The sequence below is a fragment of the Natrix helvetica genome (assembly GCF_964273705.1).
Source record: "Natrix helvetica genome assembly, chromosome: 2".
NCBI classification, from domain to species: Eukaryota; Metazoa; Chordata; class Lepidosauria; order Squamata; family Natricidae; genus Natrix; species Natrix helvetica.
Genome location: NC_138552.1, coordinates 20,714,544 through 20,728,048, shown reverse-complemented (window position 1 = coordinate 20,728,048; position 13,505 = coordinate 20,714,544). Strand labels below are relative to the sequence as shown.

The following is a 13,505-nucleotide window of genomic DNA, read 5'->3' as shown; positions in this document are numbered from 1 at the left end:
ACCTAACAGTGGAGACACTACAGAGGTATGGGTTCTCAGTAAACTTCCAGAAGAGCCACATACGACCATCTACCGGACTGTTGCATTTGGGAGCGATTATAGACTCCTTCTCCGGCATAGTGTTCTTGTCCCAGGATCGTAAGGCTAGCCTGGTAAAACTGGTCAACCAGGTGCAGGGAGAACGGCGCGTGCCCATAGTTACCTTATCCCAGTTGTTGGGGAAGATGATTTCATGCATAGATCTTGTTACATGGGCGAGCTCCATGCTAGAACCCTCCAGTGGTTCTTGCTCCTGTACCAAAGGAGCTAGTGCAATGCCTCATCCTTCCAGGTCCGAGTACTCCCCCACGTGAGGATCTCCCTGAGGTGGTCGACTTCGCCAGCATTAGCCAAAGGTGTGGGTTCAGGGAGCCGGAGGGACTTATCCTGACCACAGACGCGAGCCTTTATGGCTGGGGGGTATTGTTGGAGAAACAGCTGGCCCAGGATTGGTGGTCCCCTCGGGACCTTACACAAAACAAACTGGCTGGAGCTGTGTGCGGCTCATCTGGCCCTTCGACACTTTCAGGCCCTTGTAGAGCAAAGACACGTCCTACTCCTGACGGACAACATGGCCACGAAGGTGCATGTAAACAGGCAGGGTGGGACGCACTCCAGAGCCCTCTGGGTGGAATCTCAGCACCTGGGCCATTGGGCAGAGAGGCACCTGTTGTCCATCAAGGCAGAACACATATCCGGAGGCGCCAACCACCAGGCGGACTGGCTCAGCAGGGCCACGGGGGACCAGACGGAGTGGCAGCTGGAACCAGAACTGTTTGAGGAGATCTGCAGGAGATTCGGACGTCTCTGGAAAATGCCCAGCTCCCCAGGTTTTTCTCACGGTTCTCGACTCGGGGAGCAGAGGAGAGCAGTGCCCTACACAGCAGGTGGCCCCCAGGTCTGCTTTATGCGTTCTCCCCTTCCCACTGATTCCAGGGGTGCTGGGAAAGATAGCGCACGAAGGGGCGGAGGTAATCATGGTCGCCCCGTACTGGCCACGCAGGCCAGAACTGTTAGGTCTATCCATTGCCAAACCCTGGAGTATCCCACAGGAGAAGATATCCATATGCCAGGGGGTCCTGGTCCATCCAGAGCCGCAATGGTTCCAATTGACCACCTGGTATTTGAGAGGGAGATCCTGAGAGAGGCAAGGTTCTCCTCACAGGTGATTCGAACCATCCAGATGCCCGGCCACGACCAGTATTTATAATGACACATGATCCACTTTTTGTACTTGGTGCCGTAAGGCACATGTGGATCCCAAACGTTCCTCGCTCCCGAATATCCTGGACTTCCTTCAGGATGGGCTCGATAGGGGATTAACCCATAACACACTTCGGAGACAAGTCTCGGCCCTGTCGACTGTCCTGGTCTTGGACGGCTGGGAGAGCCTGGGCCGTCATTCGGTGGTGAAGAGGTTTCTACGGGGGGCGGCAAATCTTCGGCCCCCGGTAGCTCACGGGTTGCCCTCTTGGGATTTGTCCACAGTCCTCCTGGCCCTAGTGTATCCTCCTTTTGAACCGCTGAGGACTGTGTCCTTGCAGTTCCTCACATTAAAGGTGGTTTTCCTGGCCGCCATCATGTCAGCTAGGAGGATTTCAGAGTTAGGTGCCCTCTCTGTCAGGGAGGACTTTTGTATTTTCCAGCCAACACAGTGGTTCTGAGGCTTGATCCCGCCTTTATCCCAAAGATAAACTCCTACTTTCATAGGGCTCAGGAGTTAATTTTGCCGGACTTCTGTCCCAAACACTCTCATAGACAGGAGAAATCCTGGCACAAGTTGGACGTGCGGAGGGCCCTCCGTATTTATATAAGGAGAATGGCGCCTCACAGAAAAGCGGAGGCATTGTTTGTTTCTTTCCCACCTTCTGCCGTGGGTTCATGGGTGTCCTCTTCTACTATTGGACGCTGGTTGCGAGCTTGTATTGCCAGAGCTTATGAGGCGAAGGGCAAGCGGGTGCCCCAGGGATAACAGCTCATTGAACTAGGAGTGCGGCCACCACGGCCGCGTGGAACACTCAGGCTCTGATCGGAGACGTTTGTAGAGCTGCAACATGGGTTTCCCCTCACCTTTCATTAAGCACTATAGATTGGATGTGTTCGCATCTGGGGAGGCATGATTTGGGCATAGGGTGCTGCAAGGAGTACATGCGCCCTCGAGTACCACGAACCAGTGAGTTCCTGCCCTAGGGACTGCCGCTTTGGTATGTCCCACTCCTGGACCCTCCTGCGCCATAAGCTGGAGAAGGAACATTGGTCCTACCTGAACGTTCTTCTCAGTGTGGTGCAGGACGGTCCAGGTCCCACCCTAGTTATTGGTTTTGGTTAGGTCCGGGTCCCTGGGGGCTACTAATGCTGTGGGCAGGACCTGTACTTCTTTCATTTCTCTAGTTGGAGCTACGCCTCGTCGGAATTGGATATCAGCAGAGGAAGCTGGAGGCGTGGCTTAAATTCTGACTGTCTCTTGGGCAAATAAGGATTGAACAACCCACTTCTGGACCGTCCTGCGCCACGCTGAGAAGAATGTTCAGGTAGGACCAACATTCTCTCTCCTTGTTTGGAGCGCTCCAGTGAATGAAGCTTGCCATCAGTCATTGCCATGGTATTATCACTACTCATTGGGAGGCATCTAATTTTCATCACCTGGACATCCGTTTATTGTATCTAATTATATTGAGTTGAAGTTTGAAAGAACATATGTAATAGATTTCCCATTTTCTTTCAGCACTGAGTGACAGTCTTGCAATGAGTGCTCCTGATAGGATGCAGGCTCTTAGTCTGAAGATGGTAACGCTTGGGAAGATTTATGCTGGAACACCACGCTATTTCCCTTTAGGTATATAAGTCAATTTTAGGTATTGAATAATATAGTTGTCAAGAAGGAAGTTGAAAGAAAATTTGAAAAAGTCCTACTGCTTGTTTTTCTTGAATCTGTACCAAATACTTACTTCAAAATCTTCAAATGGTAGAATCCAGAAATACTGTTTGTAGGCTTCGGTGTTCTGCTTGTCATTTAAAACCAAGAGGCAGAGCAGAAGTGGGAAAAGAAAATGAGGGAAGCCATCCGATTCCGGAATTGTATCCAAGCAAATATTTTAAAGGCTTACATTTTACCTTTTGCCTTGTTAGTTGCTATTACTTTGATAAATAGCAAAAAAATATTAGTCAAGATAGTAGCAACTAAGAGTGTCCTATGTGTGAATTCTCAAGACTTTGGGTTTGGCCCTTTTAATCTAATGTGCTCAGATATGTCTATTTCTTTCTATGCCCAAGACTCCTTGGTCTCACTGACACTGAGTCCCAACCCATCTTGTCATGGGCAACAAATGTCTCTGTTCTTTACATCAAGAGACTGGTCAGATGGAGTCAAGAATGTTCTCTGGTTCCATAGATGAAAAAAAAAAGAATAACATCATTGCCATAAATTTATGCAAGAATTTAATATTTTATTGCATTTTATTTTTTCCTCAGATTTCTTAGTACAATATCTAGAACAGCAAGTTTGTTCTTTGAACTGGGATGTGGGATTTGTAACTTATACAATGCAAGAAATTGGTGTCCCACTACCACGGCTTCTTGAAGTATATGATCAGCTCTTTAAAGCACGGGTATGAGAGTTCACAATCTAGTTTTCCGTTTTATTTATGATTTGTATTATAACAATTCATGGGATGAGAATACTTCTGTTTAGATGCAGAACTATGAGATGCTCAGTTAGGAAGTTTTTGGGTGATTATACTTACAGACCATTAAGTTTCCAAACTATGAATGTATTTTCCGCCACCTATCAAAGTTAGAAATATGTATAAAGAAGAAAGATGTGCTATATCTTTCCTCTTTAGGTGAAAATGAGGCCTTTGAGTTAAAAAAGGATTTGCCTGGTTTTCTTAGTTCCAGAAAAAAAATAGATAAGATTGAATTTTTCGAATGGGAGAAATGTTAAAGACCACTGGGCGGAATGGGGTTTAACACATTTTCAACAGTGCTAGTGCAGGCAAGAGCAGTGTTTACCCATTATCAAAAACAGGATCATTCACAGGGGAGGGTGATTCTTATTGGAAATGACTTCTTGCTAAAAAAAAAAAAAAAAGCAATGAAAATGGGTGTTGGTTACTCACCTGATACGCCCCTTCTCAGACATCATCCAGACATGGGTATTCCAGCTAATATCCAATAGGACTGGGTCTACCAAATTGACAAGTCCCGCCCTCCGTGCTAGCCTCTCCAGCTTAGACGAAGGAAGAATAATGGTAGACTGCTGTGTCACTTATAGATAAAAATGTGATCTCCTTATTGAAATAAAAAAACAAAGATTAGTCTGAACAAAATACTCCCTGGGTGGGGCTGGATGATGTCTCCACCATTTGGAGAAGGGGCGTATCAGGTGAGTAACTAACACCCATTTTCCCAGTAGGTGGAGACATCATCCAGACATGGGACATCCCAAAGCATAATCTGTCCCATGGGAGGGAACTGAGTGAGGACTTAAGAATCCTGTTGAGCCACCACCCGCTGCAATACTCACCGTCTGAAATCTGCATCTGCTGACACATATCTGTCTATTCTGTAGTGGCGGATGAATGGTGATGGCGTTGTCCACGTGGCTGCCCTACAGATCTCCTCCAAGGGGGCCTAAGATGACCAGGCAGCTGAAGTAGCTGCGCTGTGTGTAGAGTGTGCAGTGATTTGTGGTGGAACCGGAAGAGATAAGGCGATATATGCCCTGGAAATAGCTGAGCAATCCCAACGTCCAATGTCTGTAGGAGAAGCCTTGGACCCCTTCTTACCTCCAGGTTGGAAACGTATAAAGAGAGATTCTGACCATCTGAATTCCGCCATGCGCTTGATGTACACACGCAAAGCCCGACGCACATCAAGACAGTGCCTTTGCGTTCCATCCGATGTACTGGATTGGGACAAAAGTCCGGAAGCACCAATTCTTGTGCCCTATGAAGTACGGAATTTACCTTTGGTACAAACGTAGGATCCACACGGAGGACAACTCTGTTCGGATGAAATATGCATAAGTCCTGTCTGGAAGACAATGCTGCAATATCGAAGAACCGTCTGGCCATAGTGACTGCAACAAGAAATATAACCTTGATTGTAAGATGATACAGAGATGCTGAATGCAGAGGCTCAAACGGAATCCCTGTTAATGCCTCAAAGACCTTGTCAATGTCCCAAGAAGAAAATTTATGTATCGTAGGAGGCTTGTTGGTAGCGCTTCTAAGAAAACTGCAAATAAGTAGCTGATGTGAATGCGGCTTGGAAGAATCTATGGACAGAACCGAAGACAACGCCGCCACCTGATGACGTAGCGTATTTGGGGACAGTCCCTTGTGAAGTCCCAACTGAAGGAACTGAAGTACATTAGGTATAGATGCCTGCAATGGTGGAATTCGTTGTATCTGACACCAGGAAGAGAATTGATTCCAATGGCGTCGTAAATTCGATTAGTGGACGCACGCCTGACCGCCTGTATAGTTCTTATTACCTTATGGGATAAATTAGCTGCTGCCAAGGCCTCCCGCTCAATCTCCAAGCGGTGAGACAAAGCCAGGCTAGATCTGGGTGCCGGTGAGAGACTTGTAGAAGAAGAGAATGGAACTGAGGAAGCTGCCACTGAGGACCCACTGACAGGTTGATCAAGTCCGCAAACCAAGGCCTGCGTGGCTAATGGGGCGCTATAAGAATCAGTTCTGCTTCCTCTATCAACATTTTTCTGATGACTCGCTGAATCAGTGAAATTGGATGGAACGCATACAGAAGACCATGTGGCCAGCTGCACTTGAATGCATTGGTGCCCTCCGCCCCCATAGTCATGTAGCGTGTGAAGTACCTGGGGAGCTGATGGTTGGTCTGCATCGCAAACAAATCCAGAATTGGGCGACCGTACCTCTCCGAGAGTTGTCGGAAAATACTGTGATGAAGGCTCCATTCCGCCGGGTCGGTGTTTATGCGGCTGAGGCTGTCCGTCAGCAGATTGTGAACGCCTGAGATATGTTCTGAGCGAATAGAAAGTAGATGTATTTCCGTCCATGCCACTAACTGGAATGATAAAGTCATTAGAATCTTTGATCGCATTCCTCCCTGCCTGTTTATATGCGCCTTTGTGGTGGTATTGTCCATGAGGACAAGGACGTGCGCATTGGTGACTATTTCCCTGAAATGGCATAGCGCGAGATACACTGCTCGTAGCTCTAACCAGTTTATACTGTTCTTTGATTGGACCGGGACCAAAGTCCCTGAGCTACGTGATCTTGAATGTGAGCTCCCCACCCCAGAAGACTTGCGTCGGTGGTGAGGACCAGTCGTTGAGGATCCCTGAACAGAGTGCTCTGTCATAGCGCTGGGGACATCCACCAACGTAGAGAAGTCCTTGCCTCTGGAGTGAGACATACACAAACTTTTTAACAGCTGCTGTCGGACCGCTGGTAGGGAAGCAGAAACTACTGCAGATGACGACTGTGGAAGTGAGCCCACGGCACAATGTGAAAACACGACACCATCTTCCCTAGCAGCTGCGACAATTGTAGTAGCTGAACCTTGCGCTGCAGCCGTATGTTGGAGACCAACTTGCGAATGCTCACTCTTTGCTCCGGAGATAGAAAAACCTTCCCTATGCTCGTGTCTATAACAGCCCCTAGATGTGTGAGGCGAGTGGCAGGAGTTAAATGACTCTTTGGCATTGACCAGGAATTCGTGATCATGGAGCACCTGAAGAGTAGTCTGAATGTTCCTGTGGCCCAGGTGTGTCATTCTGGACAACAATAAGATGTCGTCCAGGAATGCGGATAGGCAGAACGCGTAGATGGGCTGCAAGAACCGCAAGGACTTTTGTGAAGACCCTCGGAGCTGATGAGAGGCCGAAAGGGAGAGCCCGATATTGGAAGTGCTTTCCGGCATAATAAAACCGGAGAAACTGCCTGTGGTCTTCCAAAATTGGGATGTGGAGGTATGCTTCCATGAGATCCACTAAGGAGAGGAGGTCGTTTGGGCGAACACTCTCCAAGATGGATTGCAGGGAATGCATCTTGAACCTCCGGTAAACTACAAAGTAAGATTTGAAGTCGAGAATTGCTCTCCAACCCCCCGAAGACTTCGGCACTATGAAAAGACGGGAGTAAAACCCCTGTCCCTGTTGGTTGGAAGGCACCTCCTCTATGGCCTTAATCTGAAAGAGATGCTGTATAGCTTTTTCCACCAATCTTCTTTTGATGATGTCCCTGGAAACCGGACACATGATGAAGTACTGTGGGGGTGGATAGAAACTCCAGAGCCAATCCGAATCTGATGGTGCAGAAAATCCACGCATCGTTGGTGATGGCATCCCAACGATCAGCAAAGGCCGCCAAGCGACCTCCAATGGGAAGGGAACTTCCTGAATGGATGGTTGGAAGTTCCCTTGTAAGGCTTCCTGTAGGTGAAATGTTGGTTACTCTTGCCAGATCTGTCGTAAGGAGCAGATCCCTGCCTGGGGGGAGGCTGACATTGCTGACGGGAGTAATTGAAACCCCCGTCCATGTTCCAAAAGGGCTGCCTGCGGAAGAAAGAAGAAGATGGTTTATTATTAGTCTTACGCGTAGCAGAAGACAGAACCTTTCGCTTATCTTTAGACTCAGCAAGCATAGGCTCAAGTGGAGGTCCAAAGAGATGATCCGCAGAAAGGGGTGAAGATGCAAGTCTACATTTAGCTCTGGCTTTCGCCTGCCACTGTTTGAGTCACAAGAGCCATCACATGGACACTGAAGAAGCTATGGCCTTGGAGGCGAAGCGTGCTGCATCCAAAGAGGCATCCGCGGAATACTCCATCACAGCCTTAAGTTTAAGTCTTTATGGGTTCTCATGTCAAAAGAAGGAAGCCTCTCTTGAAGTTGCTTCAGCCAACGCAAAGCTGCCCTGTTAAAGAAAGAGGCAGAAGAAGAAGCCCGCACTGCCCGTGCAGAGGCCTGATGCCCCTTGACCAAAGTCTGATCAAACCGTTTGTCCTCCAGGCGGAGGGCATCCTCAGAAGCCGCAGTGGCAGCGTTGGGACAGTGCCGCTATCGGGGGTTGATGAAAGGTACCGCCAGCAATTTGGATAATTCCGGACTCACGTTGTAAAGTTGTTTATCTAAGGCGGAAGGGAGAGGACCAGATCCTGGTGTAGCCCATTGATTCTAGACTACCTCCAGAAAAAGCTTAGGTGAAGGGACCACATCCTTTTCTACCATAGGCCTGGAAAAAAGAGGATCAGTTGTGTCAGTCTTGTCCTGCTCCGTCGTGGCAGATGGCTTGGCTGCAGGAATGCCAGATACCTTCTTCGCCTTAAAGAGGAGTGGGTGAAATAACACAGGTTTAAACAGTCCTATCAAAGAGGAAGGAGCAGGAGTGAGATCCTCATTGTCAGAGAGGTTAGAATACCTGGAAACTTGTTCCTCCACCTCTGGAACAGAAACCTGAGATAAAGAATCATTAGGTACCCACTGTGTGCTTGAAGGTTTTGCCTTCTTGGAAGAATGAGCTGCTTTGGAGGTAGAAGGCACAGCAGTGCAATGTTGCAGACCAGCAGCAATGCCTCTTTCTATGGCAGCTGCTATAATATCAGCCATGCCAGCAGGATAACAGGGAAACCCTCTTGGAGTAGGGGAACCAACATCTAGGTCAGGGGTTAGACTCCTTTCCCCTTCAGAATCATACTCATCAGGGACAACCACCCCATCCTCAGGCTGCAAAGGGGATACGGGGAGGGAATGTTCCCCATCTGTGTCAGTGGACAGTTCTTCAGGAGGACTCTGGGCCCTTGGAGGAAGAGTCATTGTGGCCTGAATAGGCTCCTCACAGTGGTGTGACTTGGTCTTGGTCTTGCGAGGTCCTGAGGCAGGGGTACCATCCTGGACCTTAGAGGGAACCTTATTTTGTGCTGGAACTTTGGCAGGCTTGGGGGCAACTTCCCTTACAGAGCCTGCCCTTTTCCTGGTTGCCGACTCCCCAGACCCTGTAGGTGGTATAGAGGCAGGAGGGGAGCCCTGAGGGGGTTCTGAATTCAAAGTATCAGAGACCTTAGACGCCATTGTACTCAAGACCCTGTAAGGAGCTGTCAAAATGGCGGACGGAACTTTTGGTGCTTCAAAATGGCCACTGGCCGAAAACCTTCCGAGATGGCCGCCTGGAATCTTCAAGTCCTCTGAGGGACTGTAAAGGCGAACTGACAATGCCAGTTATGTCGCCACAACCTCCTGGTCGTTTGAGGCTGCAATCGCTAATGCGATCAACAAACTGCCTTAGCCCCGATAAGGAAATCCGCTGCTCCAACAACGAATCCAGTGCGAAAGGGCGTCTGCTGACGGCTTGGAAACAGAGGCTGCTGATAGTCAATTCTGCGGCCAAAGCCCAGAAGCCGCAAAGAAGCCAAACAGCTAATGGAGTGGTGAAGCCTCCATGGAACACAGCCAGGCGCCGAAACAGCAACAAAAAAGCCAGAGAGAAGAACTCGTGGGCCCAATCCCCTCAGAAGCTGTTAGGACCAGGAAATAAATCCCGCCCAAAAAAACCTCCGCACCAAGCACCAAATTTATCAATTTAGAATTTAGAATAGCCAATAAAGCAAATTACAATTTATCACCAATGAATCCTACTTGCAACTAGTAAATCTGTCGGAGAGATCACCAGACACAGCTAGTCCAAAGGAAATGGACTGGAGAGGCTAGCATGGAGGGCGGGACTTGTCAATTTGGTAGACCCAGTCCTATTGGATACTGACTGGAATACCCATGTCTGGATGATGTCTCCACCTACTGGGAGAAGAGAAAGCTCATGTTGGCTCAGCTCCTAAGTATTCAACAGGCATATCAAGTAGTTTTGTGGTATGTTTTAATAGTGGGTTTTATTGTACACTGCCCATAGTCACCTTGTTTGAGATGAGCATCTACATAAATTGACAATCAAATGTGTATATTTCTGAGCAAAAATGGCTGCTGGTCTTTGTCACAGTTTAGTCTACTGTTTTGGTAGCAATGGAGAATCAGCAGTTTCTAAACTATCAACTGGTCAGTGAACACATGTACAAGCTAACAAGTCTTTATTTTTGCATATACACATGTATGTGTGTTACTACATGTATATATTTCCATATTTTTGTCTTTATAGGATCCCTACTGGAGCAAAATGAAGAAACCATTACATCTTTTGGAATGCATACATGTACTGCTATCAGGATATGTGCAAGATCCTAACAAAGTAGCTACTTTTGAAAGGTATTTTAAAGTTTATATACATATAAATGTAAATGTATATTGAAAGTGAGGTGAAGTTTTATTAATATAGCACATGCTGAATGATGATGTTGACAATACGTACAATCTTGTTTAAACATATCAAAATTAAATAAGAAAAAAACCTTCAGTCAAGCTTTTTAACAATATGTTCAGCATTTTCAGGCCTATAATGACTTTTACTAACTTACATATTTTTAATCCATTTTTTCAGTTTTAAAACAATCATGTCTGAAATAACACATTTTATAGAAAAGACATGTGGCAGGATGGCAAGAAATATCTAGTAGTCTTTCACCTTCCTATCCCAGAAAATTGTTTCTTTTTTTAACCAACTTAATTTTCATACCTGAAAAATTTATGTCGTCAGCCAAGAGTAGAATAAGCTAGCAAAAAAAGGACAAGTCAAGGTAGTCCTTGACTTATGACCAGTTAGGGCTGAAATTTGTTGGCAAGCAAACTAATAAGTGCACCCAATTTTACAACTTTTTTTCCATGGTTAAGTGAATTATTACAGTTGTTAAGTGAATCACAAGGTCATTAAGCAAATCCAGCTTCCCCTATTGACTTTCTTATTAGAAGCTGGCTGGGAAGGTTGCAAATGGCAATCACATGACCCTGGGATGCTGCAACCATCTTAAATACATACCAATTTCAAGTGCCTGGATTTTTGATCATGTGACTCTGGAATACTGCATTAGTCATGACTTCAAGGATCGTGATGTTCTTATGAGTCTGGTGGATCATTAGGAATTACTGCACTTGCAATTATTTGTGCCAACTTGGCATTATTTTCAGGCAAGCTTCCTTAGAACTAGTCCCTTCATTTTGGAATTTCCCTACCTGAAATGTGTGATTGTAAATTTGGTGTCTCTTGAATGCCTCTCTCTTCACCCAGTTTCCCAGAATGAATGTTGGATTAATAGGTCTATTTATTTTTATTCTGCTTCCATCCACCAACTTTTTAAATGAATATAAGTTTCAAGACTTTTTAAGTCACTATATAGCAATTGCATGGAAAGGCATATAATAACAAGATCCATCTGTTTTCTTTCTCTTTAGACGGCGATTCACCAATATCTGCTTAGATGCTGTTAGCCGTTACCTTGTTGAATTGCAGTCTATAAGTCCGACATTAGCTGTACAGACCATTACAGGGAGCTTTAAATCTCTGCAAGCAAAATTAGAGCGGCTTCACTAAGTCCAGTGATGCATGTCTGCTTGTCCAGGTGAACTGGCTGTTAATGTACTGGCAAATGTAAAGGCAAAAATGCTGATAAGACAAAAGAGAATCAACTTCCTACTGATCAGTTTTCTAGTGTCTCTTCTTAATGAATGTCACATGGAACAGAATGTATAAATAACATTGTTTTATTGTGTTCTTTTTTTTTTTTACTGCTGCCAAATTTTTCTAACAGTGAAACTGTTTTATATGCTTTGGATTAAGATGCATTGTATAATTGTGTTCTGGCGATTAAACTTATTTGTAAAATGGGTTTTTTTTGTAAATCTACAATGTGCTTGACCATATTATTCTGTAGAGTCCCAGCTGGTAGTTTAAATCCTGGGAATTGATTAACCACCCTTCATTTTAAAATTCATCATGCTCCAAACAGAAATTCTGTTTCTACAGTGTGTACTACCTCTCTTACTTTTAAAAGGAATTACTATTTGCCTGTACTATGAGAAATTTTGACAGTGGTCATGTCAGCAGGAATTAATACCGGGGAACAAACAAACCATTCATAATTTTTACTCAATCAATATTCTTCATCATTATACTTCATTGTTTATATGCACCCATCTCACTGTGTTTCTGGACAACTAACAGTAGAGTAAAATCAAAATAAAGACATTAAAATTAACAAGAATCAAATAAAAAACTACAAACCAAGACCATAATGGTATGGAGGTGGAATCTTCTCTATTACTCCTCCAGCCGCCTCCACTATGGAGCACCCTCATCAGGGTCTCAAGCCAACCAGCAGGTGGAGGCTCCACGTGAGTGGGAGACCTGTCAGGCCTATGGGACTGCGGGGCCTTGTGCTTGCGGGTGCCCTCCCTGGGTTTATCAACGCACCCCTGGTGCTCTGGGGATGTTTTCCTACCCCCACTCCTGGTCCCCTTGCCCCCGCTGGGGGGCGGGTCCAGTCTGCTCCGTTTTGAAGAGGGCCCAGCCTGCATATCTGTTGCCCCTTTGTCTGCCATGCGGGCTGATGCCACAGCAAGGCTGGAAGGCTGGGATCGAAGTGCTGGATTAAGGTGGGGCGTAGGCCAGCCGGCCAGGAGGACGCCCGTAGATCCCGCCAAAGGTTCTGAGGGAAGCCTGAAGGACAAGGCCCTCTAACCTGTCGCTGCCGCTCCTGAAAGCTCTGGCAGTGACTTGTTGTGGGCCTTGCCGGCGTTCCGGACAAGGTCCACGCTCCAGGAACTCGTCGCTGCTGAGGCTGAGGAGAGAGTCCTACCAGCACCTTCATTCTCTCCGAATGCGGCCGTGTGTGAGAAAATGGCCGCCGCTGCACGCGCAGCTTTCTCCCTGAAATGGGCGGGCTTGCGGCAAAATGCGCGAAACCCCTTTTTAAAATGGCTGCCGTCTTTTCCGGTAATTCAATGGTAATTGAATCCGGTAATTCAATTCATGCTGCTGCCGGAGAGTGCTCCTCCCGGGCAGCGAAACTTGCTGTTGGGGGACTTTAGTAGCGGGCAGCCTCCTGCTGCCAAATCACTTGCCGGCAAGTGCCGGACAAACCTCAGACCCCCGCGCACTCGTTCGTTCGCTCAGCAATCGCTTGGTGCCTCAACTGCTGTTCCAGCAGGCAAGAATCTCACTGTTTTGACGAATCCTTAGTAGGCGTGTCGAGATTAGATCTAGTTTCTTTAAATTATCAAATAACTTATGGGGAGTCCAGTGTAAATGCTATAAGACTGAGGAGCTCCCCGGTTACAGTCCAAACGGGCGGACTGAGTTTTTAAAACTGAATTGCACGAGGCAAAGGGAGGCGTGGTCAAGAAAAACTCACTCAGTCCTAGGGCAGTTAGACTGTGTTAACCCATGTTTGGACAATCCAAGCAGCGCAAAGGAGAATAATGAGTTTTCCTATACCCTGATTGGAGAGTCCAAGCATGGGTTAAATTCTGTCTGACTGCCCGGGACTGAATTGAAAGATCTTTAGCCACGCCTCCTCTTCTGGCACCTCAGATTTTTCAATT

At 46.6% G+C, this 13,505-nt stretch overlaps 1 protein-coding gene across 2 annotated transcripts in view; it reads left to right on the top strand.

Moving 5' to 3' along the window:
- Positions 1-11,791, top strand: part of NUP155 (nucleoporin 155) — a 45,494-nt gene extending 33,703 nt beyond the window's left edge. Inside the window, exons 32-35 of one of the 2 annotated variants that reach the window (XM_081944699.1) lie at positions 2,765-2,875; positions 3,511-3,647; positions 10,171-10,277; positions 11,358-11,791. In XM_081944699.1, coding sequence (XP_081800825.1) covers positions 2,765-2,875; positions 3,511-3,647; positions 10,171-10,277; positions 11,358-11,496 — 494 coding nt within the window. In that variant the 3' untranslated portion in view covers positions 11,497-11,791. Of the gene's footprint in view, positions 1-2,764; positions 2,876-3,510; positions 3,648-10,170; positions 10,278-10,874; positions 11,287-11,357 lie in introns of those variants that run through there. The other variant, XM_081944700.1, reaches the window with a different exon arrangement.
- Positions 11,792-13,505: the final 1,714 nt, after the last annotated feature.